The 27,174-nt window shown below is 40.4% G+C and overlaps 4 protein-coding genes across 5 annotated transcripts; 1 reads left to right on the top strand and 3 right to left on the bottom strand.

The window, feature by feature from the left end:
• Positions 1-51: 51 nt before the first annotated feature.
• mvk (mevalonate kinase) lies at positions 52-10,127 on the bottom strand. Its single transcript, XM_003451735.5, has 10 exons — positions 9,731-10,127; positions 8,991-9,138; positions 8,344-8,488; positions 6,507-6,662; positions 5,976-6,079; positions 5,786-5,831; positions 5,555-5,645; positions 5,028-5,147; positions 3,015-3,168; positions 52-2,091 (listed from the first exon to the last, which is right to left on the bottom strand). The coding sequence occupies exons 1-10, from the start codon at positions 9,806-9,808 to the stop codon at positions 1,940-1,942; spliced, it is 1,194 nt and encodes a 397-aa protein (XP_003451783.1). The 5' UTR covers positions 9,809-10,127; the 3' UTR covers positions 52-1,939.
• A 125-nt stretch (positions 10,128-10,252) lies between these two features.
• mmab (metabolism of cobalamin associated B) lies at positions 10,253-12,403 on the top strand. The gene is made up of 9 exons (XM_003451656.4): positions 10,253-10,441; positions 11,059-11,117; positions 11,213-11,306; positions 11,396-11,453; positions 11,553-11,625; positions 11,710-11,807; positions 11,880-11,944; positions 12,024-12,083; positions 12,167-12,403. The coding sequence occupies exons 1-9, from the start codon at positions 10,329-10,331 to the stop codon at positions 12,249-12,251; spliced, it is 705 nt and encodes a 234-aa protein (XP_003451704.2). The 5' UTR covers positions 10,253-10,328; the 3' UTR covers positions 12,252-12,403.
• Positions 12,288-16,202, bottom strand: aldh3b4 (aldehyde dehydrogenase 3 family, member B4). Of its 2 annotated transcripts, none has more exons than XM_003451736.4 (10): positions 15,824-16,202; positions 15,205-15,400; positions 14,975-15,085; positions 14,596-14,716; positions 14,425-14,510; positions 13,870-13,951; positions 13,393-13,782; positions 13,135-13,301; positions 12,937-13,036; positions 12,288-12,797 (listed from the first exon to the last, which is right to left on the bottom strand). In XM_003451736.4, exons 1-10 carry the CDS (start codon positions 15,874-15,876, stop codon positions 12,598-12,600), a joined length of 1,506 nt encoding a protein of 501 aa, XP_003451784.1. In that variant the 5' UTR covers positions 15,877-16,202; the 3' UTR covers positions 12,288-12,597. The 2 variants fall into 2 exon arrangements, with proteins under 2 accessions (XP_003451784.1, XP_005473368.1); XM_005473311.4 differs by lacking the exon at positions 15,824-16,202 and adding an exon at positions 15,478-15,655.
• A 259-nt stretch (positions 16,203-16,461) lies between these two features.
• On the bottom strand, positions 16,462-27,133 carry ube3b (ubiquitin protein ligase E3B). Its single transcript, XM_003451657.5, has 27 exons — positions 26,577-27,133; positions 26,256-26,424; positions 25,969-26,086; positions 25,701-25,760; positions 25,505-25,609; positions 25,310-25,406; positions 25,138-25,223; positions 24,942-25,024; positions 24,717-24,822; positions 24,502-24,622; positions 24,211-24,388; positions 22,755-22,921; positions 22,485-22,652; positions 22,222-22,393; positions 22,012-22,130; positions 21,814-21,928; positions 21,533-21,632; positions 21,337-21,456; positions 21,074-21,250; positions 20,854-20,964; positions 20,618-20,755; positions 20,445-20,510; positions 20,302-20,360; positions 19,981-20,163; positions 19,739-19,850; positions 19,554-19,646; positions 16,462-18,763 (listed from the first exon to the last, which is right to left on the bottom strand). The coding sequence occupies exons 2-27, from the start codon at positions 26,414-26,416 to the stop codon at positions 18,572-18,574; spliced, it is 3,207 nt and encodes a 1,068-aa protein (XP_003451705.1). The 5' UTR covers positions 26,417-26,424; positions 26,577-27,133; the 3' UTR covers positions 16,462-18,571.
• Between the last annotated feature and the right edge of the window lie 41 nt (positions 27,134-27,174).

Genomic DNA, 27,174 nt, shown 5'->3' with positions numbered 1-27,174 from the left:
GAAACCAGTAGACATCAACATGATATCTTGTCAGTCAGGTCTAATTCTGTATTCAAACTTAATGGCTCCTGACAAGCATTTCACCAGTCGACCGGGGACCAGAGGGAATGTGCCACAGTGTGCATGACCACTCAGCAAATTCACATTTAGCATTTTAGTCCTCCTGCTTCGACAGAATGAATTATTCATCCCAGATTCTATCACATTGATCCACACAGACAAAACTCCCTAAAACCCCTCAAAATGTTAAATGTTAAATGGTTTGTACATCTCGCCCCTCGCTGCGGGGACAGCGCACGTTTTTTCCACTGTATCTCTCTAATTCTGACATTCTCCTTCTATCCTTGACCCCCTTCCTCACTCCCTCTGTTATCTGAAATCATCTTAGGCCTCCTCCTTAGATTCTATTCATCAGAGCAGAAAGAAGCAGGCGCTGACACTGATATAAAAAAAAATACCATCTGTGCCTCGCAGGGGTAAAAGGAGCGAAAGAGAATGAGACAGAAAAGAAAGAGAGGGGCTTCAAATAAAACTGGCTCCGTTGTCTCGCTCTTGTCCCCCTCCCCTCCTCGTCAATGCCATTTCAATTGAAAAGCGCAGTGGTAATTAAATTCCAGCAGGGGTTAGGGGCAACTGTGCGGCACGCTGACGGGGGGCTGCCCTGACAAAGATGACACAATTCAAGAGGACAGAGGGGGCGCCAGGCAGAAAAAGGAGGGAGGGTGACAAATGTCGTATATTCACGCACGGTGCCAGATTTGTACTACTCAATCTTTGTGACATTTTAAAAAAAAGCAGAAAATGAAATAGATATTCAAACTCAACTGAATCCCCCAATGACCTTTTCCCCAAATCAGGGAAATTCTAAACAGATCGTCTTCTCCATCTGCGACATTTGCAGAATACTCTGTAATGCTTTCAAGGGAGCGATTACGTGGAGAAGAATTTGGGAAAGCTGGTTTTTGTGTGTGTGTGTGTGTGTGTGTGTGTGTGTGTGTGTGTGTGTGTGTGTGTGTGTGTGTGTGTGTGTGTGTGTGTTTGCGCGTCAGCACAAACGTGTGACTCAGAAGGACACTCGTCATTGATTCACATTATAGTAGTGCTAATCCAGAGGCTCCAGAGAAAGCCACACACTCCTGCTTTCCCTCTTTCCCCATTCTGTATTAGCAAAACAACACAGCCGGTTAGCCTTTCACTGCAAAAACTAACAGCGCATAAAATAGTGACATTTTACCAAAGTGCTGGAGAAATTATAGATGCTCTCAACAAGGAAACAACTGAAATTACATCAAATTCTTTGGTTTTAGCATAATTAGAATACATTTTAGCACACAAAAATTTCAGAGCAATGCAGCAGTGCATGATGGGATTCAGAGGTTTTAAAATGGTTTGCATGATTTTTAAATATTTCATGAGAGTGAAATCTGTTGAGTTTGACTTTGTTCTTGTAAAATAATGTCTCATCGTCATCCCAACAACATTGTATTAGAGGAGGAGTATTTCAGGATTGGTGATCTTTTAATGTACTAAAATATACTGGCCCCTACTGCTTTAAGCATTTGGAAGAAAATATAACTTAATCCTGTCAGTGTTTCACTTCCATATCAGTCAATTTTATGAGTGCCGTCTTCTGCAACTCTCCTTCCATAAAGAAGCATTTGTGCAACTCTGATGCCACCTACTGGACTTAGATGTCAGTGCACGGGCTCGTAAACCTTGAGTACATTTTCACTGAATAAGAAGTGTTACCCAAAACACAACATAGTTAAATCTTCACAGATTTAAGAGAGATTAGATCCCCCACCCCACCCTGCCCAGATTGAAATGCTCCTTGGTCCATTCGGCCTCCTTTATTAGTTCAGTATACCTCAGGTCTTGAGATAATAAAAAGCCCACTATTACATCTGTCCTCCTTCGCAGACACTGCCATGGGTGAGTCTTAGTAGTGATTTAAAATCTCCAGAATTTCCTCCTTAACAGAGATGGCCGAATGCTGCTGGGCACCTGGCCCACCAATGCTCGTTTCCCAGCAGTCAAAGCCACAGTCTTTCAACTCCTGCACTGTGCTCTGGACGATCAGGGAGTCGGTTTCTATAAAACAAGCCAGTTATAACAGGTAATATAAGAAAAGGTCAAGACAGGGATAAAAATAAGTCACTTCAGTTAATAAGCTGAGGCAGACTTGGTGTGCTCTGTGAGACTGTACCAAACATCTGCTGCTTTTTGCAAAGGAAATGGTCCAAAACAGGAAGGGCTTGACATCATCTCAACAGTAAGGATGCAGCTGCATAGTAATACTCACAGTAACCACACAGACTCAGATGAAAATGTAAAGCTTCACATTCAAGAGCAGCTTTAAAACACAAAGATAAAATAACTTAATCCTTGCTTCCTTAACTCAAAGAGCTGCGCTATAAAAACCCTCTGAGAGCATTTAGACTAGACAGATATGAAACAATCTACTTGGAAATAGCTGAAATTCCCTCAGTCAGAAACATTTGCTGAGAAAACAAATAAAAAAGCCTTTGGAAATCTATTTGGTGTGGTTAAGACTTATTAAAATTCAGTATGTTACAGGCTGCAGGCATAAACAAAGGCTGAACTTGCAGGTTCTCTGCTTGTTTGCTTTGTCAAAGAGAGGATGATACAAAGTTTTCTTAGAACCAATTGCACAGTAATACTCGCATACCAAAGACGTTTTCTTGCACAGCCTGCTCATCATTTTCTGCCACTCAAATCGTTAATATGAGAGTGAGGGAGAATTTGAAAAAAAAAAAAAAGGACTTGCTGTCAGCAGGAGTCTGACAGTTTAGCTCTTCAAACATTACTCATCAAAATTAATTCATTACAACACTGAAGACCAATCAGCTGAAGGATGTGGAAAAAATGAGGGATTAATTTGAATTATGCAAGTCATCTAAACTGCAAAGGTAATTATAACAGCAGATAAAGTACATTGCTTTAAAATAAATTACTCTTCACATAATCATTTAAAAATGCACAGTAAAAAGCACCTGGTCTCAGAAGCGTGATGCCACAGCCTCCTCCTCCTGCACCTGTTAGCTTGCTGTGGAGCCCTTTGGCCAGTGTGACCTGGCAAAGTCTGTCCAGGGCAGGGTGCCCCACCCCCATCACATTCAGATGGTGCTGGTTGATATCAATGAGTTCCTTTAAAGGGTATTACACAGCTGTTGTTAATTCATACATGCTACTGGGAGAAAATCAGCTGCGTGGTTTAGACATTTTCAAAACAGCACTATGCTACAACGGTTAACAACGCTAGCTAATGTGCACTAGCTTTTGTCTAACTAGGTTTGACAGCTAGCTTACACTTAGGTAGCTAGCAACTGTATCATGCCGGAGTGTAAATACTATTTGACTAACCTGCTAATGTGGTCTATGAGACTAATTTGTGTGATAAGTAACATGGTCCTCACTTTAGCCAGGAAGTTGTTTTGCAAAAGATCAAAGTCAGCTTTGTCTCAAGTATACAGTATATTTCTTAGTTACTATACATTATACAGTACTGTGCAAAAGTCTTGTGTCACCCTCATTCTTTACATTTTGCTTCAGAAATGAGAAATAGGTGGAGAGATTTACTGAAATGTGCAAACATACATGAAAATACAATATTTAAGGCCAAAACAAAGTGAATGATTCTAACAAGCTTGAAAGTCAATGTTGGTATAACCACCTTTATTCTTCAACACAGCCTAAACTCTCTAAGGCAAGCTTTCTTCTCTTTTCTATAAGTAGCCTTCAGAAAAAGTTCTTCAGGCTTCTTGAAGGACATTCAAAGCTCTTCTTTGGATGTTGGCTACCTTTTGTTCTGTTCCCTGCCAAAATGATCCCACACTGCTTCAATAATGTGGAGGTCTGGGCTCTGAGGAGGCCAATCCATGACTGATAATGCTCTACTGTGTTTTTCTATCCAGGCATGCTTTTACTGCACTGGCACTGTGTTTGGGATCATTTTGATGTTGTTACCAATCAGATGCTTTCCAGATGGCATTGCATGGTGGATCTTTTTTCTTCTTCTTCTTTTGCCCTCCACTTGTTCACTTTCCTCAAATTTTTTAAGGACACACACACTGCCCCAAGATATGACAAGTTTTCAGCTAATAACACCTTGTTGGTACAAAAATACTATTTTATGTCTGCAGTACTGTGTTATCTTTAGCATTTTTCAGAAATTCAACTAAAGAAATTGGAATACATGTTTTGTGAGAAGTTGCCAGTAACAAAGTGCCTAAAGATATAATTTATAATTGTTTCTTTGCTAAGTTGTCTATTATGTATAGACAAAACTAGTTTACCCCTTGAATTAGTTGCCTTTTTATGTTTAAATGATTCATAGGTCAGTGTTAAGTAGCTTAACAAACAAAAAACACTTCAGGAAAAATGATCAGGTACAGGGACTGGACCGAAAATGACTGAAAAAGCAGCCAATGTCCAAAGAAAAACTTCTTTCAAGAACTTCAGAAAGCCTGGAGAAATATTGCTGGAGTCCGTATATCTGTGAAGATTGTCAGTCATCCAGGTCATTGTAGTCTAAGGAGCTTAGAAAGAAAAGCGTCTGGACTTCTTCAAGTTTCTTGAAGACGTTTCACACCTTGGCTCGTGTGATAAGGCAGAGGATCAAAAGGGGGTTGATGCCCCTCTTACTGATGCTCCCAATAGGGCTTAAAAATCTGGGACTCTCCACCAGTTGCTCTCAGAACTGAAGAAGCTTCTCGGATGAGAGGTGAAACGTCTTCAAGAAACTTAAAGAAGTCCAGACGCTTTTCTTTCCAAGCTCCATAGATTGCTGGAGACCGCTTAAATAAATAAATAAATAAATAAATAAATAAAGTGGAAACCAAATATAAAGAAATGAGGGGTGGCTCAAGACTTTTGCACAGTACTCCACAATACATATATTACATTATTTATTTTAGCTGCAGCACACTTTCAAAAATAAGTAATAATGACAGTTTATGACATGTTTATAACACAAACTGCTTCACAAAATCAACTAATATTTGTACCTCTAGAATATTGTAATGCTCTCCTGTGATGGGCTCGCAGGTCATCTCTGAGAGGACCTTTTCACAAGTGCAGGAAATGGCATCAACTGAGTCAAGAACAGGTACCATGATGGATGGAAACTACAGGAGGGGAATACAAAGCCCAAAGAGATTAACTTTTCCAACATCACTTGTGCAATACAATAACACCTGTACACGCATATTATTTTTAATGGCTGTTTTCTGATGGATAAGCTGCATACAAATACAGATTCTGAGATGGCAGGTTTGACTTGTGCTCCAGCTTGATCACAACACTGTCACAACACCATTCAGGCCGAATTCTGTGGCTCAGACAGAGATCTGCACACCTGCTGGTGTCACCAAGGCAACAGCGCACAGGGGTGCCGGCTAAGAGTTTAATTTTAATATTTTATGAAGGCACTCAACACCACGCGCAGGAGTATCTGCCAAGCAAAAGCACCGCCTATTATATTAATTACAGTGTCGGCAAGTAACACACGGGGGAGGAAGAAACCATTTAGTACCTTGTTAATTTTGTCCTTCACCCCGGCAACAAGTACCTTGGTGCTTCGTGGTACTTTGGTGTTAGTGAGGAGGATTCTTAATAACGGCACCCTGGAAGTAAAACAGACAGATCAGAGGGTTCATTCAGACGTATTATTCTGGTGCTTTGCTGATGTATTAATTTTGTCCAGACAATGAGTTTGTTAATTGACCCTTTAAATAAAATCAAATTAATAATCCTTCTTTAGTACCTGCTCAGCGGTATTATCTTTCCAGCCAAGAATCTGAGCATGCCGCCTACATAAACCAAAGACGAATCATTAAAATCACAATCATCAGATAACAATGAACAATGATGGTGCAAAACTCTGATGAGTACATGAAAAAGTGCGGTACAAAAATGAAGGAAGGTGTAGCAAGCTACATATTTTAATGCCTCACCCCACGTTCCTACAGCATTGTCCACTCCTGAAGGATTACCGTGGATGATCATCTCCCCTTGGAAAGCCCAACTGTTGATTAGCTCCAGTTCCTCCTGACACCACCTGACACCAGTCATACCAAAGTAAAAGGAAGAAGTGTCAAAATACTAAAACGATTATATACGAGACAGTTTTTCCAAAAAAGAGGCAGTTGTTATGAAATCTGGAACTTTAGCCAGAAAATGTTAAAAGTACTGATGTAAAATGCAATATCTTTTGTATTGTGAACTGCAGTACAAGTTGTGTTGTGGTGTTGACCCGACCCATCCATCAATTTTTCTTTTTAACAAGTTGAATGTTAAAATTTAAGGCCTCACCTTCAACTTCAAACCAAAAGCCTGTGTGACACCATTTCCATTGTGTGATGTGTAATTTAAAATTTTACGCTTGCTGTCCCATTTTTGTAGCCCTGCCGTGACGCCTATACAAATCGGCAGCTGACAGCAACCGCATACAGAGCTCGTGATGGCGATGGAGACCTGAACATTACCTGGCAGTGTGTTCCCACTCTTTGAGAGGAGGGGGGATGGCTCCACTTGCGCAGAGCAGAGCTGCAGCTAAACACACAGAGTAGGCGGCACTTGACCCGAGTCCTGCTCCAGTCGGCAGCTCTGACCACACAGTCAGCGTCAAACTGGGCAGCTCACTGAGAAAACAAATACAGAAACTGCTTTTATAGAATTTAAATTGTGTATATGTATGACTTCTGACTGTATATGCCTTCAGGTCATAACTCTGAACTGAAACGGTAAAAAAAATAGTTACAGATAATAGAAATTTGCAACTGTATCCCCAAAATTAGAACACTGTAGATTTAAAAATCTTACTGATTACTTCTCCTTTACAATCAGCTATCAGTCATTTTTAATATATAGAGTATACTTCATTAAGTAAAGTACATAATATGTGATATCGCCTTCTGTACAGTCATGTTAACTGTGACTCTTACAGCACATATGTACACTACTGCATTCAACAGAAACTTGACACTTCAGTCAATGCCTGTCAGGGATGCTGCTTTTGGGCAGAGGTGAATACTGTAAACTAAATGTCCAGCTCTTCTCTCTCTTGAGAGGAAAATGCATACAGGCATTAGGGCACAGACTGGCTCAGTGCCAGACTCTCATTAGCGGGGATCCTGTCACAACCCATCACCTCTCTCAGACATGCCACCGCCTTGTCAACGCCGATTAAACCTCCCAACAACCTGCAGTTTAATGCTTCTCAGCATCTTTTCTGTTCACAGCTGCCGAAGCAGTTAATACTAACATCCAACCAATACCTTTAGCATCTTCATTTTAAGGAAGATAAACTTTTCCCTGAACCTAATCTACTTCACTGGTAACTTTCATGTTTGGAAATTGAACTTAAAATTATGAGCAATTTTATTGCAAGTGGGCACAAGACCAAAACTAATACAATCTACTGTAATGTGTATATCATTTTAACAAGGACATCTAAATATAAACAGAGTTATCACTGGGCAAACAATAAAATATGAAATGCAAGGAACACCACTATTACACGCCACAGAATACAATGGTACACACAATAAATAGCCCTCCCTGATGCACTCTCATGCACACACACACACACACACACACACACACACACACACACACACACACACAGAAAGACTGTAGAGTTTAAACAAGACAGAGTCTTTTTGTCATTTGTCATTATTTGTGTGCACACTGTCTGAATCACCAGTAGGTGGAGAAAGTAATAGCTGCAGCCATTTTCAGTTGCACCACCTCTGGGCAATGAGTTTACAGCTGCAGTCTTTCATCATTTTTACTGGACTACTCTTTTGAGTGTGTACTTTGAGAGTTTGCCTTTAACACTTGTGTAACCTGTGAGCTAATGTAGAAACGAAGCCTCATCTTTTATCAGATGTTATAACAGAAATATAACATAATTATTATCCTGTACTTACTAAACATCAAAGACTTTGACTGCTTTAGACAAATGACCTTTAACCCCCACTACTCCCCCAAAAGTACACAAGAGTCATGATAACAGATTTCCTGTTACTCAGCACAAAATGCTCCTTCTAAAAAACATGTTAAATTTTACACTGTAACACTGTCTCAGAATGAAGTAACTATATTTTTTAAAGAGTTCAGTGAGTGATTGACTACAGGTTTTTAAAAAGGCACGAGTTATCAATTTCCTATGTGCGTAGAGAGAACATTATCATATATACACCTGCAATTTCTTGATGCCTTTGTGATAAAAATGGCTACAGATGTGCATTTTGTCTGTCTGTGATTGTTTTATTTTCTTGGTACAATAAACAAATGATGAGAAGAAGTCCTCTCTCTCACCCTGATCCAAACAGCGACAGGTAGAGGTAAAGGAAGGATAAGGTGGCCATGCTACAAGTATCCAAGTTTCCATTGGTTACACCAATAAATTCCCGCAGTCTCCTCACAAGTTCAGCATCCAGGCGTTGCACCTCATCCCTCTTACCTATAACATCAATTAAAAGGTATATCACACCAAAGCACTTTGATCTGTAACTGTACAAAACCAAAGCATATAGTTTAATCTAGCAAATTACTTAAAAATCTGTTAATTAAGACTGTCATTAGCTGGCACATCCAAAGGCTGACATTATAAAAAGACAGTAAATGGAAGTTTACAGCTGCAAAAAAACTCGATAAATATTTCTGACCCAGAAGCTCGTAAATTTAATCACTTTGGATGGTGGTGAGTTTATAGTAACGTCAATGATTCTCAAATAATTATGGGAAGTACAGTAAATGAATTGTAATTTTTCCTACTTTTTCACACAAAACACTTCAAATTTGTCTCCCATTTAGACACAGACTGGTGTTACAGTGGATATACTGCTGTACCACCAACATTAGGCCAAAATTGATCTCAGTACTGAAATTTCACTGTAGGATGCTTGAACTGCACGCAATATCATAAAAACAGAATTTGCAGGAGCAGCTCTGATGCATCTTACCATGGAAGTAAGTAACAAGCTGCTTCAGTTGTGAAAGGTCCCAGCTGAGGAATGTGTCGATATTGGGCAGGTTGATGCAAACCTTGCCAGAAGTAGTGGCTTTCAATCGCAAATATGTCCTCAAGTTTAAGCTCACAGCAAGAGCCACCTGCCATGAAGCAACATTAGAACAAGCAAAATGTTAAAGGGATAAATAAATAAAATCTACTCTTTTTTTATTTTTGGTTATTAACTTCATTTAGTGCCTTTTTATCAAAGACGTGCTGTGGCTTTATGATAACGGGGTGCGTTAGGCAATAAGTAAATGATGGGAAGACACCTGGTGCATATTTACACTGCTCTCTTGCACAATCTCAGGTTTACTTTTTAGTCTTCTTTACCTTAAGTTTTTTTTTGTTGTTGTTGTTAAATCACTGTTGCATTTATAATATTTTGCACTGCAGTCTCACAGTATAAGCCCTCATTATGGACCGGTAGCACTTTTACTTTAATTATTTGGTTAATTTATTGTAGACTGTACAATTTTAATTCCTTATCCTGCTAAGGTAACACAATAATTTCCCTTGTGAGATCAATAAAGTATAACAAGTATAACAAAAAATCAAGCCAAATAAATATTAAAGTGTAAAATGACACTTTTGCAATTGGACAGGTTGTTTGATAAATCTTAATTAGTCATATTTTTGCTAAGATGCTGACTGGTGCATCAAATGTCATTATGGTATCATTTCAGAGCTTACCTTTCCGTGAACGACTGCATGCTCTCCGTGTAGGATCGCCTTTCCAGGAGCTGACACGTAAAAGTCCGTCACTTGCATTTCTGTAAAAGCTTCCAGAGCAGAGCACAAAATATGCCCAAATCTGCGTAACTCAATTGCCTCAGTTCAACTTTTCACTGACAGCATTAATAACAGCTAGCTTAGCTAATGTTAATCCGCTGAACAGGCTAGAAGCCGTAGACAGCTTAGTTCCACGGCACCGTCCTTTACGCGAACATTAATGACTGTTAATAACTTTACAAATGAATTTTGTGATTTAAAAAAATCATGGAGCAACACTACATTCTCTTCACGAGTATCTGAGAGTGTTAAACCGTGACCTGACACACGGGACGAGGGACGAGCGAGGATTTCCTGTATCCAATCAACTCCCCTTCAGATGGTCGAGCATATTTTCGTCTGACCAATCAGCATCCAGAACTCTGCCACCACCGGGTGAGTTGACCAATCATGCGATGAAATGGAAACGCCTATGAACTACGGACACCACGGATGGACAAAAAAGACAATTCTATCGTTTACCCTTGCTGCTGCTGTTGCTACTGTGTTGTAGCTAAAAATGACATCGTTTGTTTTCAGACATTCTCTCCTTCGCGGCCTTCCAGGGACATGCAGGTTCATTAGCGAGTATCGGACAAAGAGACCGTTGTTTACCCTGTTTTCAGTCAGAAGGTAGCTATACTGTACAGTCCTGTGTCAGCGTTGGTGTGCACAGTGTTGTGCTTCTGTTCATGTTCTTCATGTAACTGTCTATGTAACTAGCAAAACTGCTGGTTGGTAGCTGCCATACAGATAGTTCCTAACATACAACTGAATTAAACTCAATGGCCACTTTATTAGAAACTGTATTGTTGTTGACCGTGTCCATCCCTTTATGACCAAAGTGTACCGATCCTCTTCCAGCAGGACAAGTTGACGTGCCATACCACTCAAATAATCTCAAACTAGTTTGTTGAACATAATGAGTTTACTGTACTTAAATGCCCTCCGCAGTCACCAGATTTCAATCCAGTAGAGCACCTTTAAGATGTGGTGGAACAGAAGATTTACATCATGGATGTACAGCTGACAAATCTGCATCATTGTGTGATGTTGTCATGTTAATATAGATCAAAATCTCTGAGGAATGTTTCCAGCACCTTGTTGTATCTATGCCACATAGAATTATAGTTCTGAAGACAGGAGAGGGGACCAACCCGATTAAAGCAAGATGTACCTAATATAGTGTTTGGTGAATATATAAAAATGTTAAAACACCTTTCCTTTAATATGCTCCTTTTTCAAAACAGTTATGCCACTGGTGAAGACAACAGGGTGCCCAAAATATACACCAAAACAGGAGACAAAGGTTATTTATCATTGTAACTCAGACAACACTACCTCACTGTACTTTTGGAATAAGCAGTATTTTAAAAAAAAAACTTTGTCTTGATTCTTTCTTAGGTTTCTCAAGCACATTTACAGGAGAAAGGAGGCCAAAAGAAGATCACATTTTTGAAGCCTTGGGGAATACAGACGAGCTGTCATCAGCTATAGGGTAACATTTCTACAATTCAAATATGGCATGTCATTTTAGCATTTTTTTATGATATGCCTTGTCTAAAGTTACATTCTTAACTTTTACAGGCTGGCAAGAGAGTTTTGCCTCGATAAAGGTCATACATTCACTCATCAGTTGGACAAGGTTTGATTTTGTCATACTGCATTTCTTAACTTCTTTCAGTTCTTACACCGTAAATTCACAGAGATAAGGTTTGTCATCATTTGGCTTTTGTCACCACAGATCCAGTGCGTTTTACAAGATGTGGGCTCCAACATTGCTACCCCTCGATCATCTGCAAGAGAAAGCCATATAAGTATGATAGCTTTGGCTAATCAAGTTAGTCTGTTTTTATTTATTGTGTCACATGTGATCACACTTTATTCTGTTTTTTTGCAAGAGCGAACAAAATTTATTGCACAGCCAATTGCGGACTTGGAGACCTGGATTGATGAGTTTACAGAAGAACTCCCTCCTTTAACCAGCTTCATTTTACCAGTAAGCTGCGCACGATTTTACAAATGTCTGTGTGTCCCTGTTGAACTAATATATACTCCCATTTTTTCACAGTCTGGTGGGAAGAGCAGCGCAGCTTTGCACTTAGCTCGGACAGTCTGTCGGCGAGCAGAGCGCAGGTTAGTTTTAGTATGATCTATGTAAGGTCGTCCTGCATGACGAAGTAATCTGCAGTTGGTTCTGTTCCCCTCCCCATAGCGTTGCTCCAATTGTGCGATCAGGCGAGGCAGATCCAGATGTTGCCAAGTTCTTGAACAGGTCAGTGTTGTACCTTTAAAAATAAATATGAAACACGTTTCTTCTACCACATAGCTGACAAATATCCTTTCCCTCCCACTCAGGTTAAGTGACTACCTGTTCACAGTTGCCAGATATGTGTCTATGAAAGAGGGCAGTGAAGAGAAAATCTACAAGAGGCCAGAATGACCAGTCTCATATGAAGATTAAAACAAAAGCATTACCTTTTGAGATGCATATACTTTATTCAAACTGTAAATACAATACATAGATTTTTTTATGTTAATGCATTTTTTCCCCACATTTAATGTAAAATCAGAATAAACAGTGTACATCCAAAATATTTGTGTCCTATACATTTTTTATAAGTTTCAAACATACATTTAGACAAGTTAATATACAGTTAACAATTTTCTCCATAGAAATCCATTCTTGTTGATTCTATAATAATGCGCTTATGTCTTCCATGGCCTGCTCATAACAAAAGTGGCAGTTTGTTTAATTCCAGTGTGGCTGTCATTACCCTCCCACACAGTCACATAATCTGGCACCAGCCCTGGCTTTTCTGGGAAAGGCTGCTGGCCCATGTCATTAGAGACAGATTGCGCTCCTCGAAGGGTGGATAGCGCAGGTAGGTCACACATTCAAACCGTGCGCTTCGTAGCAGACAGGATTTCTTGTGAGAAAAGGTGTCAAAGCTGTAGCGGCCATGGAAAGAACCCATTCCACTGGCACCTTCAAAGAAAAGGGGGAGGGGGGGAAGAAAGAGGGGGAAAAAAAAAAAAAAAAAAAAGGGAAAAAGGTCGGTCAGTCAAACTGGCAGATCACTTACAGACTGTCCCACCATCCATGTACTATTACAGCTTAGACTTACCTACTCCACCAAAAGGTAGAGCCACCATCACACTCTGCAGGATGCAATCATTAGAGCAAAAGCTTCCACTGCAGGTCTCACTCATGAGTCTTGAAATGACCTGCAGTGTCAGAAAAACCACCACATGATCAGAATAAATCCTACAATGAATTCTGGCTTCAGTCCCCCCCCCCCCTTCAATTTGCCTCGTAGACCTACCTTGCCGTTGGTGGAATATGCATACACACAGAGGGGCTTTTCTTGCTTATTGATAAAGCCAATAGCCTCATCCACATTGTTTACAGTCAAAATAGGAAGAACTGGACCAAAGATCTCCTTTTGCATGACGAGGTCTGATTCAGCCACATCTGTCAGAACTGTTGGGGCTTCAGATTAAAAATAAAATAAAATTACAGCCATGTTAAAGCAATCTAATAAGTGCAATATATTTATGTCAAGGAATTCAGCTTTTCATACCAATATATTTCTCTGCTTCTATCACATGCCCACCCACAGCCACCTTGCCAGATCTCCATAATATATCTCTAGTACGGTTAAAGATCTCTAGATTGACTATCCGGCCAAAGCTACGTGACTCTTGGGGATTAGAGCCATAAAACTCCATCAGGCAGCACTTGAGGGCCTGCACCAGCCGAGCTTTGACATCTGTGTGGCATAAAATGTAGTCAGGAGCCACCAAACTCTGTCCAGCATTATGAAAACGTGCCCAAGCAATGCGCTGCACAGTGGTGGAAATGTCACAGTGCTGGTCCACGTAACACGGGTTCTTCCCTCCCAGAATCAAGGTGACGGGTGTGAGTGTGCGGGCGGCAGCCAGAGCAATTTTGCTTCCATCCTCTTTGTTTCCTGCAGAGTGACAGCCAAGCTTAAACAGTGAACAATTCAAAGAACACTTTTTTTTTTTAAATTAAAGGATGACTAATAAAAAATTACCTGTGAAGAAAACGTGATCAAATTTGAGCTCAATCACTTCAGGCAAGTCACTCATGCCTGCAAGAATCACATGGAAGCATTCCTTGAGGAAAAGAAGAGTTTTGTATGAGATAATGTTCCCCCTCTTCAAACAAGCATCTCTTATAATTTAACTAAACTAAAAGCGCACGCGCGCGCACACACACACACTATCACTGGTGAGTCAGATATTCAGTCATGGATGACAAAGTGCTCAATTCTGAAATGCCAGATTTAAGTATCTGAAAGTGTAATCTCACCAAATGAAAGTTCATTTGATTACAGGCCAATAAAAGGGTACCTGCTCAAACAGATTCATACAAACGAGACAAATTATTCTGCTGGAAGCTAAAAGTATGGAGTGTTTCACTCTCACTGTAGCAGCCAAAGTCAGTTATTCTTATGTTAAAGTGAGTGAGGTAAAAATCCATAGTGTGCAGTCTAATCAGCTTCAGAGCAAAAAAAGAAAGTATTGCCTTTGATATTTTAGTTCTTGCAGGGACAAATCAGTCCCTTCCTTTATGCTTGCTTACTCACATTATCCAAGTAGAAGGGAATTAGACGATGGAGAAGCTCTGTTGTGTGCACAGTACACTCAGAGGGGCTGATGATTGCACAGTTTCCTACACAAATGGAAAATAAAACATCAGTTGCTGTCAGCTAGCCTGAGTGCAGGAGAACTAAATGATGAAATAATGCTGGCTGCACCTGCTGCAATGGCCCCGACCAGTGGCACAAGGCACATTTGTACAGGACTACACCAGGTCCCAATGATAAGCACCACTCCCAGCGGTTCACTGATCACCAGACAGTCGTCCAGCGTGGTGGACTACACAGACCGAACAAATTAGATTACAAGTGAAACAGCACAAGTAAAAAGCTGGTAAGGTTCATCATGACACAAACAGAAAAACCACATGAGCTCATTTTATTCCTTTAGAAAGGGGCAATGCAACTTGTGTTTTAATCTGCTTTGGAGGGCTCAGCACAATACATTTCTTTGTATCAGTACGTGGAATGTTCTCTCGAAAAAAGGTCATGATTAATCCCAGTAACATTATCGAGATGATTTAAACAACAGTCTTACCAGGTTCCTTTCCACTTTCTGTGGCTGCATCCACTTCTTTAAGTTGTTAATAGCATATACAGCCTCATTCTTGACCAGGATCAGTTCAGACACAACTGTTTCAAACCGAGGCTGGTTAAAAACGGAGTAGACAAATATGAATTCAAAGAAAACCCAAAAACATTTGACTCTACCATCAGTTCTCACTATTAAAAACAACAACCCTGCAGGGAGACCGCTTATGCCCTGACCTTGCGGAAGTCCCTTCCAAGTGCATCCACAAAGTCACACTCGTGTTCCTCCAGCATCTGCACCACAGCCTCCAGCTGAGCCAATCTGAAGTTCTCTTTGAGGGTACGTCCAGCTTGAAAGGCGACTCTAGCCCTCTTCAGGAGATCCACGCTTTCCAGCGGATACGTCTTCAGACAGGGGTCCCCCAGCCTGGTCCTGTAAGAGTACGCTAGTTTTAACGTCACAAAGCGAATACGCACAATCAGTCCACACACACACGTTTATCACTGCACCTTCTGCATGTTAGCCGTCCATTTCTCTGACAAGCAGAGCACGCCTTTACTTTTCTACTCATGTCTGTCTGTGTCAGTCAATAAATCTCTACCGCTGGCCTTTCTGAATGAAGCAGTGTGAAGTTAAGCTTGTGCACCCGCTCAGCAAGAGCCTCCCACCGGCATATACTGAAAAGCCGAATAACTGCAGACAGTCAGGTGATGGACATAAAACTAACAAAGCTGGACGCTTAAGCAGAGCCACCCAGAACAGCTGTATCTAATCTAAGGTCATTTACAATAATAAGTCAATTTCTCGCAAGTAGGCCAAAACAGAGGTCTTTTTACTTGTTTTTTTTTTTTTTACCTGCGCAGCGCCTTAAACCATCGTGCTGGAGTCGGACTCGGCGGACGGCTCATGGTTATTGAGGAGCTTCAGTCTCAGGCAGCAGCCGGAGTAAAAATGACCAGCAGCTTTCCCAGCAGCACCGTCCACCTCTCATGAAGGGTCACACGGTGCAATCAGAGAGCGCGCGCAATGGAGAGTTTGCCTTAGACGCGCGTATTTACACGATAATCCCCCATCCACGGTATTCAGGGGAACCAGAAAACGTATCAATCCCACAGCCTGATGTTAATGTCTCATGCGTTCTGTGAATTACCAGCCTTTTACAGAGGCCTGTGTCTCGGGCCCATGCGTGGCTCCACTCTGTTTGCGGTTTCTTTCTTTTCTTTTCTTTTTTTAAACAGGATCTCGCTCTACAGGTGTTTGTAATCAACTAATTAACGAATGAAAAAAAAAAACACAAATTGTGATCAAATGATTTATATAACACTTGTGTACACGATTTAACATTACAGGAGGAGGTATGTTACAAATGGACAAATCTTACATGGGATATTTTTTAAATCAATAATGCGCCTTACTATAGTGCAGCGAGATTCATAGACATTCACTTTTAAAAAGAGAAAGGGGGAGCAAAAAACTTACAAAGAGCGGTTGAAAACATTTCCGGGATAATTTCTTTTTATTTATTCATTTGTTGTACTAAAAGAGTCAGCATCAGCAATCACTGGTACACTCAAAGTCTTCTCTTGACATCATTTAAACAGATGAGCCACCTCATCGGGAGACAGACAAGCATGTGAGGTATCTTTCACCACTCTTGCACACTACCACACACACACACACACACACACACACGCGCACACACACGCACACACTCGTGAGCAGTTGCAGTAGTGTGTCATATAAATCCATTTGCAGTGCTTTCAGTTCTTGCTCCAATACTTTAAGGATCCCCTTAACTGATTTGTCAGGTTTGATTTTAACATCATTAGTAGACTTTAGATAAATTTATTACAACCAGTCTTATGTGTATATATGTAATGGTTGCATTTTCATTATAAATCACTTATTTTTTTCACGAGTTAGTGGCCATCATATAACTTCTTAGAAACATGGTTACATATTAACAAAAATCTCCATTTTCATTCATAACAAAACTTTTTTTTTTGCATAATAAAGAACTTTGTTAAGATTAGACTTTTTTCGTTCTTCTTCTATCGCTTTTAATGATGCAGTCCTTTTTTTTTTTTTCCTCCAAATAACCAAAAGTCTCTGCCTGGACTTTCTGCTGTAAATGAACCCTGTGTAAGGTAAAAAAATTTTAAGCTTATAAAGTCACATTCACCCTCATGTCCCTTTCCCCCTCCCTTCCAACTGCCGCAAACAGCAAAATTGTGTGCAACGTTTCCGAGGGAACATCATCAAGTCAAGCGGTCGCATTTGGTTGACGAACCAGTCCATGACATCATCTTATGAGGTTTTAAAACCTCAAATTCTTTTCCGCATGGCTTCAGAAGTCCACAGAGATCAGAGAGCATTGTAGTGAAACCCTCCCCGGTTGTTGTGGTATTACAGTGGTTCCGCTTTGTGTTGTTCCAATAAGCAGAGAATATATCCAGGACCATAGCCCCCACATTTCTATGGCTTGTTTCCAAATCGTGGTTATTGGTTACGGTTGAAACACAGTCAAGCGTGTGAGCAACAGGTGACGACGACTCATGAGGCACTCGGCATTAATCCAAGGTATAGTGAGATTTTTTTTTCCCTAGCATTAGATACACAGAGTAAGAAGACTGGTTTGCTTTGCTCTTCTTCGTGTTTTTAAGGTGGAAGTTGTGCAACATGGAACAGCTGCAAACACAAATACTGACAAAACATTTCCAGTTCTTTTGGTCAAAAGTAACTGATGCTACAGAAACGACATCTTTCTTTTCTTTTTCTTAAATCGAAGAGTAAGATCAAACCTTTTAGGGGATTATTTGGATTATTTGGAACAATCTGCCTCACTGGAACTGAGGCAGATTGTTGGTTTTCAGATCTACTGGGAACATGAAAACTAGAAGGCCAACGTCTCTCTCAGGTGGACCCAATGTCTTTTAGTGGGGAGAAAAGGGACAGAGCTCAAAAACGATTTTTCTTAAAAACGGGACATAACGGAACAGAACCAAAAGGATCGGCATTATGAGCCACCACTCCTTCAAGGAGACTGAACACAAAACATTGATTTGTCTTCCACTTATACAAGAAGCATCATGTTCAGGAAAGACACATTAAGACTCATTCAATATAAGCTGTAAGGTGCCGGGATAATGGAATCCAAGCTTACAAGTATATTAACAATGCATCGCTTAGTTTTACACAAGTGAGTCGACAATGTGTGTAATGGCTTGCATTGCTTCTGTATTGCTTTCCAGTTCGCTTAAAGTGGGAGTGTTAGACTCATTAATCTGTTAAGCCTGAGAAACATGTATACTCAGTTTCTGGAGGGGTAAAAAGAGAGCGGAAGATGTTAGAAATTGGATTGTTCTGCAGAAACAGCATCCCCCTTTTGATGGGAGACACAGCTTAACTGGAGCTCACTCCCTTAGAGCTCATCCAGATTATAAAAGAGACAAAAAAGAAGTAAAGGGTCCTTCAAGAGTCCTGTTTTGTTTGAGTGATGCCCCTTTGATGTTAAAGGCTCCAATGCAGGTAAGCCGAGCCTCTTGCTTGGTATCAGACTGTATAATACAGCCCTCCTGTGCAGATTGTCCTGATGCAACAGAGTTAGGAGAGCTCAAAGCCTGTGTTCATACTGATAGCGTAGCGCAGCTTGTCACGTAGGATGCTTTTCTTGCTGTAGTTGGGGAGCTTGAGCAGGTTGAAACATGTAGATGAAGTCGGAAGTCGCCCACCAGGTTCCCTCTTTCGGATAGTGAAGAAGCCCCGGAGGACACTGCCGAGGGTGTCACCAGTGTCCTACGCACATCGGAGAAAATGTCAAATTCATCAGAACACAAGGACACAATCATAACACAGGAATTAACCTAGCAGCACATTATATTGGTATAGACCTTTAGGTTTAACTTAATCAACTGCAGAAGGCTTGACAGCTATCTTCATACACAGTCCTTTATTTTCAGGAGTTCCAATCAAATATACCAGGACAAATAAACACAATCATAAATAAAATGTTGATGTTTAACAGCTTTTGGAGAACCTTTCAAGGCTGAAACTCGCTAAGATCACCAAACAATGCGTTTCCTCCTTTGTGATGATTTGTCTGGGAAGTTGGTGTTTGTTAGCCTAAATTTTGTCTTCAGCAAGTGAAATACAGCGATCCCACTGAGAACATTATCTAATGAATGTAAATGATTCAGGCAACTGTCTGCTTAACCTTGGTTCTCCAGGCTGAATCTGAATAGAAATTGTAGCCCTCGCTAGATTTTAATTGTACACCTCAGAGCTCATCCAGCTCTTTCTTTCTTCTGTCATATAATACCATACCACTACCTTCACTATTGTTTATATATGATGTTTGCTTAACATAACAAGCCATTTCAGGGATTCTACATTACTTTTTCTTCCTGTCTTTCTATTACCTTTGGTTCTTTGACAAAGAGGTTGGAGCTAGATTTCCTAAACCTTTTATCTAAAATGAAATGTGAATACCTTCTTTAAAGTTTGCACTGCTTTTTGTTATATAACTGTGATATTATATACTGTGATAGTGTCTAAAAATGTATATTCCTAACTCTTTTATTCTTACCTGATCATCTGAAACTTCCACACAACGGATGGAGAAAGGCGGTTTGAGGTAGGCAAAACCTAGAAGAGGTGGCCTTGAGCAGCTGGTAACAAACTGTGAAAACACATTAAAAAAAAAAGACAATAAATGGTTAAACTACTGTGACACCAATAAAAAAACATCTGGCTTAACAAATGACACCTTACTTTGAGGAACATAGCCCTCTCCTCAGCATTGAAATCACTGGACAGGATGTCCCACAGCCAGATGATGACACGATGGCTGCTGTGAAAACCTCCATAGTAGACCGTGTGTTTCCTGAGAATGATGAACATATTTAACTGTTTGTACAAACAGAAAGCATTTGCTACAAGCAAAAGACATCCTCCGTATTTGAAGTATGACAACAACAACAAAAAAAAAGACAAAAAGGCAAAATGGTACATACTTTAGGTCATCTAGATCAATCTCAGCGTTATCTCCTGAAATGAGACGCTGAACCTCAGGGGTGGAAAACATGTGCAACCACTCTGGATTAATGATGCTGCGGAAGCCTCTGATAAACGCAGCCGTCTGCTCCTTAATCTGTGTGTGCATCCGGAAGTGGGCCATGAGGTGGATGTAGCTGATTCTGCAGGACATGACAAAGTTAACGTCATCAAGATATCTGGCGAATTCTACAGAATACAAAAAAGTCAACAAAACAATATTTCAGACATGAAGTTCTTTCATACCCTGTTATTGTTTTACTGAATTTAAATGGACATACTTGTTTTCATTGGTAACTGGCATGGTTTTTCCCCCAGGTATCAACTCATGACAGACAAGCTACAATGAAACATACAGTTAACTCTTAACTAATGTATTTTGTATATTTATGAATTAAAATGTATAAATGTATCCCATCCTTACCTGCCCCATAACATCCTCATCATAGGATAATGTCAGCCCCAGATCCCCTACATCTCCATCATAGCGCTGAAAACAAATCAGAAGTGAAATATGCCCTGGATATCAGACACTGAAATACAACAATGTGAGCTGCAAATTGCAAAAAAGACAAAGTCAAAAGTGTGTGTAGTTACCTTAATGGAAGTGAGGTTCTTGTAAAACTCTGAATCCAGTGAGGGAAGCTCATCAATGGAGCTGTAGAAAGTGCTGTGGTGGTGACCCAAGACTTGGCTAAGGAAGAACGAGGCAAAAGGGACGTCCACAACAATGCCCTGAATAGGCAAAAGTGACAGCGAAACACTGAAGCTCAACCAAACACATTGTTCGAAATGTATTCAGAGATCTGAGATATTTTAGACATGACACGTACCTCATATACAGCTTTCCCGAGCATCTTCCCCACAAACTCAAACAGCTGCAAATGGTTCTCATGGATGTAAGACGTGGGCGAAGGATACAGCCTCTCGTTTCCACTTGTGGTCTACAACAAACAATCATCACAACATATTCAGGAAAAAACAGAAAACACACTGAAATTTGGCTACTTAAGGCTTCAGGTTTGAAGAATGTCAACTATTTGTTTGAGTTACCTTAAAGAGGTTGAGAGCAGGATTAAAGACTTTCTTAATGATCTCCTCTAAAAACTCCTTGAAGACACCATCCTGGTCGATTCCAGCCTCATCCACACCCAGGTCGTTCACAAACTTCACCCGAATTACCCCTTTTATGGAATTCACTGGTAACCGGCGCAGTTGGTCATATCCATCCTTAAGACAGGGAAATCCTGGTTTTATTAAGGAACAATATATTTGCTTTCGTCCAAGTAAATCTATTTGACTGGTTGAAGCCATACCTCTAACATCCGCGAGCGCCGAATGGTAATATGGGTGACATGCGGCGAAGCAGAGCTCGTTTCCACCAGTCCTAAGCTTTCTTTCTCCTTCGTAACAATGTTCCTGAACAGCAGCACCCTCTAAATTGAGAGAAAAAATAATTACACAACTGACCCCCCTCTTACTGCTTTAAATGAAAGAATTCCGTTTACTCACATTTTTATGTGGGATAACATGTGGGATGTACTGCAGTAAAAGCTGCGCTCTCTTCTTGCCTTTCTCCAACTCTTGGAACAACAGGCTAGGCTTTAGATCCCTGAATGCAACAGCAGCAACATGTAAAGGTGTGCTTATAAAAAAATGTACATATATATATATACATATACATATATATATATATATATATATATATATATATATATATATATATATATATATATATATATATATACACACACATACACATGTCATTCTGAAACACAAGGGTTTGTATTTACTTGCGCAGCCAGTGGTCGTCAGGGGTGAACCTTCGCCTGCAGTCTCGCTCATAAAGCACCATCAGCCAGCCATGAACACTGTGGAACAACTCCAGTTTCTCTCCCTTTGCATTTTCTATTAAACACAAAATACACAACAGACGTTTCAATAAGAGAGCATGACCTGTGTAACAGGTGCCATCGTGACACCGCACTCACCTAAGATGCCATCCCATATCATCTTGTACACAAATGTGTTCAGAAAAGAGGAGATAGTAACGAGTTCCTCTATCTTGAAGGACGTTTGTTCCTCATATACTTCAATGTCATCCAGAATTCTGTAACACATTGAAGGTTTGTCATAAAATGCTGCAACCACCTTTTAGAAAGCATGGCTAATGAAAATAAATAAATAATCTGTGAAATTACGTGATTAGGTGCCGCGAGCAGTCACAGAAGAGCATGAGCATAGCAAGGAGCTGTTTTGACTCTTCGGTGTCATTGTTCAGACACTCCATGAAGAGTTTGAGGCCTCCCTGAGGACCCAGCTCACAGATGAAAGCCCAAAGTTTGGGCAAAAGGTCATCAAGATGTGTAAGACCTTCAAAAAAAAAAAACAGAATGAGCATGGACTTAGTATTGTATCCTTCGTACTTTCAAGTCTTGATAAAATACCAGGTCTTTGGACTGACCGGTGAGTATCTGGAGGCGTATTTGCGTCAGTGTAGACAGAGCAGTCTGGTAGAGCACACAGATGCTGCACACTTTCTGAACTTCAGCTGAGTCGACCCGCTTCCCCCCGACTGGTTTCAGGATGTTACGCACGGAGGCTGACTTCTGAAATGCTCGTTTGAAAAGGTCTTTAAAAAAAAAAAAAAAACAGAGACACATGAGTTCAAAAAGTATTCAAAACCTTTATTTAAAAAAACACATTGTGCTTATTTAAAAATTTAGGAACTTACTTTTAACTGGTAGATTATTTTGTGAAGTGCTAGGTTGTGGTGGTGGGGGAGTGGGCTCCTGACTCTCTAGCTTTTTAGAAAGGACGTCACTGAAAAGAGTTCTGATAACAGGTACGCCCCACAGGTGCTGAAGCTGTTTTGTTACCAAGGGCATTGACTCATTAAGACTGCAGAGAACAGAAGACAGATAATGCAGGTAGGACAAAATAGTTAAGTACACTATTTCTTTCATCATCTTTTTAGCAAAAGAAAAGTGAAAGTATGCAAGAATATAATGTAGACATATTTTCTTCTTCTTTTGGTTGCTCGCTTCAAGGGTCGACAAAGCGGATCATCTACCTCCACTTCAGCCTATCTCGAGTATCCTCCTCTGTCACACCAACCCTCGACTCGTCCTCCTTCATGACATCCATGAATCTTTCTTTTCCTCCTGCATGGCAGCTCCATCTTTACCGTCCTTTCTCCTGTATATCTACTGTATTTCTACTATCCCTCCTACAAACCATCTCAGCCCTGCCTTTCTCCAAACTGCTCTATCTGACTTGTCCCTCTAATCTTCTCTATCCTGGTCACTCCCAAATAAAATTTAATATCTTCAACTCTGTCACCTCAAGCTTCGCCTGCTCTCTGGTTGGATGATCAAAACCACGTATTTAAACTCGTCTAGCTTCACTATCTCTACTTCTTGTAGCTTCATCTTACCACCTGTTTCCTTGTCACAATGCCATCTTCAAACATCATAGTATATGCAGACTCTTGTCAGACATCATCTGGCAAGAGTAACTCCTGTAACTCCTACCACTCGCCTCACCACTGCACCACCCTCATATACCTCTCTGCCTATTCTGATTTCCTCGTGCAGTACTACAGTTCCTCTCTTGGTACCCTATTATATGATTTCTCCAGATCCACAAAAACAAAGCACAACTCCTTCTGATCTTCTCTATACAACACTTTCAAAGCAAACATTGCATGTGTATGATAGATTGTTGATTGTTTCATGTTTATTCCCTTCACGGACTACATACATAATGTATTAATCACAAAGCGGGAAAATACTCCTTCTCAACATGAAGCCATACTGCTGCTCCTTCCTCCTCCATGGCTCTTCATAAACTAGGTTCAACATCTTTTTCCCATATATTCATGGTACGGCTCATCAACCTTATCCCTCTGTAGCTGCTACAACTTTGCACCTTTGTTCTTGAAAATCGGCTCTCCATTGCACTTCACTCAGGTATCCTTTCACGCTCCAAGATTGTGTTAAACAATCAGGTTAAAAAGTCCAATGCCCTTTCTCCTAGACATCTCCATACCTCCTTAGGTATGTGAAATGAACCAGCCATGGTAGCTTAATATACAGTCTAAGTTTTGAATTGAAGCTTTGGGAATCACTATTCCAAGTGAATATGAACTCATTCGTATGATTTAAACAAACATGAAGAATTTAACTTACCCATAGTCCACAGTTTGCGAGAACCAGCCCAGCACTTGGTGCCAGTGAGTTAGGTTGGACTTCTTCTGGGATACATATCTCTGGCAGTAGGACAGCATGTCAGTCAGGTCCTTCACAAAGTGGTTGGCCTCCTCTTCAAGCACTTTCTCATTAAGGTAGCCTAAGTGAATTAGGTTTCCTATCAAAAATGAGAGGGAGACATTTAAATAGATATTACTTAGTTGTTTATTAATTTGTACACAAGATGCAACTGACTGAAAGTGCACAATTCTTTGAACCAAAATACTATACCTAGTAGACACAGTGTGTGGCTGCCCTCAAGACACACACAGATGTCCGAACACTGTTCTTCCCTACTGAGAAACAGAATGAATTTCCGCAGCAGGTCATGCGTCTGGATAGATGTCATGCACTGTCGGGGCAAAGAAAACATTAATAAATACTTCCTTACATTTTATTACATTGTCTCACTATGCAATGAAAAACACACACCACAGTGCTTTTACCTCTGGAGTAAGCCCACTGAGGTGGGTTATGATGGCTGGAACTGACATGATGTGGATGAGGAATGATCTCAGCAGATTCTCAGAAAAGTGAGCCGCAATGACGGGCCTGAAAAATACTTGATTTAGTTACAAACGTAGCCTGAAAACAAAAATATAATTTATAAACAGAACAAACAGTAATTAACATGTCTCCTCTGCTTAATTAAAGCTAAAATATTATCTTACCGTAATGACAAAGTGAAAATGGCTGTCAAAGTGCCTTTGGACAGAGACGGTTTAGAACGAGCCAAGCCATTGGTCAGCAAGATCTAAAGAAGAAGAGCTGACATACAGTGAGCTTTGCATTTCAGAAGAAAGGCAATGTCACACTATTTCAATGCATATCTTTATAAAAATGAGCAAATGAGTCGTAATACTGAACCTGCAGTATTGAGTAGAATCCCTTTTGATTGAGATGGCCCATAATATTTTCACAAATCCGTGTCAAAGCAGGCCTGAGAGCCTCACCTAAAATATTCAGAGGAAATTATATTTTTCTTCCTTGCAAAATGCAAGACCATGAGACCTTTGCCAAAGCTTGACTTCAGGCTTACCCTTTCCCCTGACTATGCGCCAGGTTGACGTGTCTGTGAAGGTTACTAGCATGGTGAGGTACAGTGTCACCAGTTTGTTGTCCTGAAGTATGTCAGGCTGGAAATCACAAAACATGCAATTATTTTTATTACTGCACATTTACAGTGACAAAATGAATATCAAAACCTATTTTCGAGGTTTAAATTAAGGCTAACCTTTAAATTTTTCAGCAGTTGACAGCAAGTCCAAAGCACATCTTTTATCTGTTTGAGCCAGGGAATAGTGAGGTCTTTGGACAGAGCCAAGGAAACATACCACACCTGAGGGCCAAACAGCCAAACAGCCATTAAGATGAGAATCCGATTGAAAAAGTGTTCAGCAAGAAGAGACTTTAAACGCATGCATGTTTACCTTTGGTTCATTTTCAACCTCCATGCTGGCCAGAATAGCACGACAGAGCTTCTCAAACCTCTGAAAAACAAAATAAGAGCCACTTGAATTGCAGACCAAATGACATGTGTATAAACTACTACTGCTAAGTTTACGCAACCCTCAAGGGTCTGTCAAAAGTATCAATAATGGCAAGTGCAGATATGAAACTCAACTTACTTTTACCAGCTATATGACAATGGTTATTATTAACATATTGATTTAAATACTTGTATAGCTGGTAACTCACCATCTTATCCTCTTGGCAATATATGAATAGTAATTTGCGAGCAATTTTGAAAATTGAAAGTGCATTTCTTTTAGATGTCCCAGTTTCAGAAGCTTGAAAATAGTCATCAATCTCTTTCCTGTTTAGAGAAAAGGGGAAACGCGTGCACACACACACACACACACACACACACACACACACACACACACAATGAATATAATATTCACTCATTCTATGGTAAAAGCAGTGAACCAAGCTCTTTAAATCACAGTTTTCTAAGAAATCTGCAACAAGAAACCAGTGATCACCTTATTTGCTTCTGGAGCCTGCAGCGACATATAAATCTTCTGACCAGAGCTTGAATGATAATTGCTGCTCTCTCCTTCTCCTTCTGCCCCTTTCTCTCCTCTCTGGCCTGCCTGGCTTTGTCCAGGAACTCGGACTTGGAGCTTTGAGGTACACTAAACATCGTGCACCCTGGGAAGAAAAGATGCAAACCGCTTGGTCGCTGTACAAAAACTATGCATGTGCAGTTATTGGTGGCATTTTGGCAGTGGTGCCAGCGAAAACATCCGCTCTTTAAGAAGTCTGTGATAAGACAACATCTATGTTGTTTTCAGTAAACTTACCTGCGACAGTTAAGTTCAGAGGATTTTGTCTGTCCTTTGGGCTCACCTTCCGCTATAGCTCCTCGGTCATTTGGGTGTCCATGAGATCCATGCAGGAGAAGAGCAAATTTATTTATTTATTTATTTAAAAAGGAGGCTAACTTGCCATCTCCGGAGCGAAACAGTAAAAATCGAGCAGGGCTGGTTAGCACATAGGGCTAGTTAGCTACTTGCTGGATTAATACTGATCCGGGGTGTATTTATTCACATCAATTTCGTGATATTTCTCATCACCGCGAGCTTAGATTTTATCTCATGTCAATGACAGTCTCGCAAACGCCGCGAACACACCGTTTCGAAATGTAAACAATGAGAGGAGATCAGTACATTGACTGCAGCCATTAATCCCCTGTGTCGCATTAAATGAGTCCGGGTAGCGTTTGTCTCCAATTATAACTCGCGATTCGAGAGTCGGTATTAATAAAATGTCTGCTATATAGCAAGCTGTCTTGGGTGGTATTGTAACAACAGCGACTTTGTATTTCTGTCGTTGAATAAAGCTACAACCCAGTATGTTGGGTGGGTGGAGGGGGGGGACTATTATCACTGTTACCCCTTA

The sequence above is a fragment of the Oreochromis niloticus genome, linkage group LG12, assembly GCF_001858045.2.
Source record: "Oreochromis niloticus isolate F11D_XX linkage group LG12, O_niloticus_UMD_NMBU, whole genome shotgun sequence".
NCBI lineage: Eukaryota > Metazoa > Chordata > Actinopteri > Cichliformes > Cichlidae > Oreochromis > Oreochromis niloticus.
The sequence above is the reverse complement of the archived record's forward strand: the minus strand, read 5'-3'. Positions and strand labels throughout refer to the sequence as shown.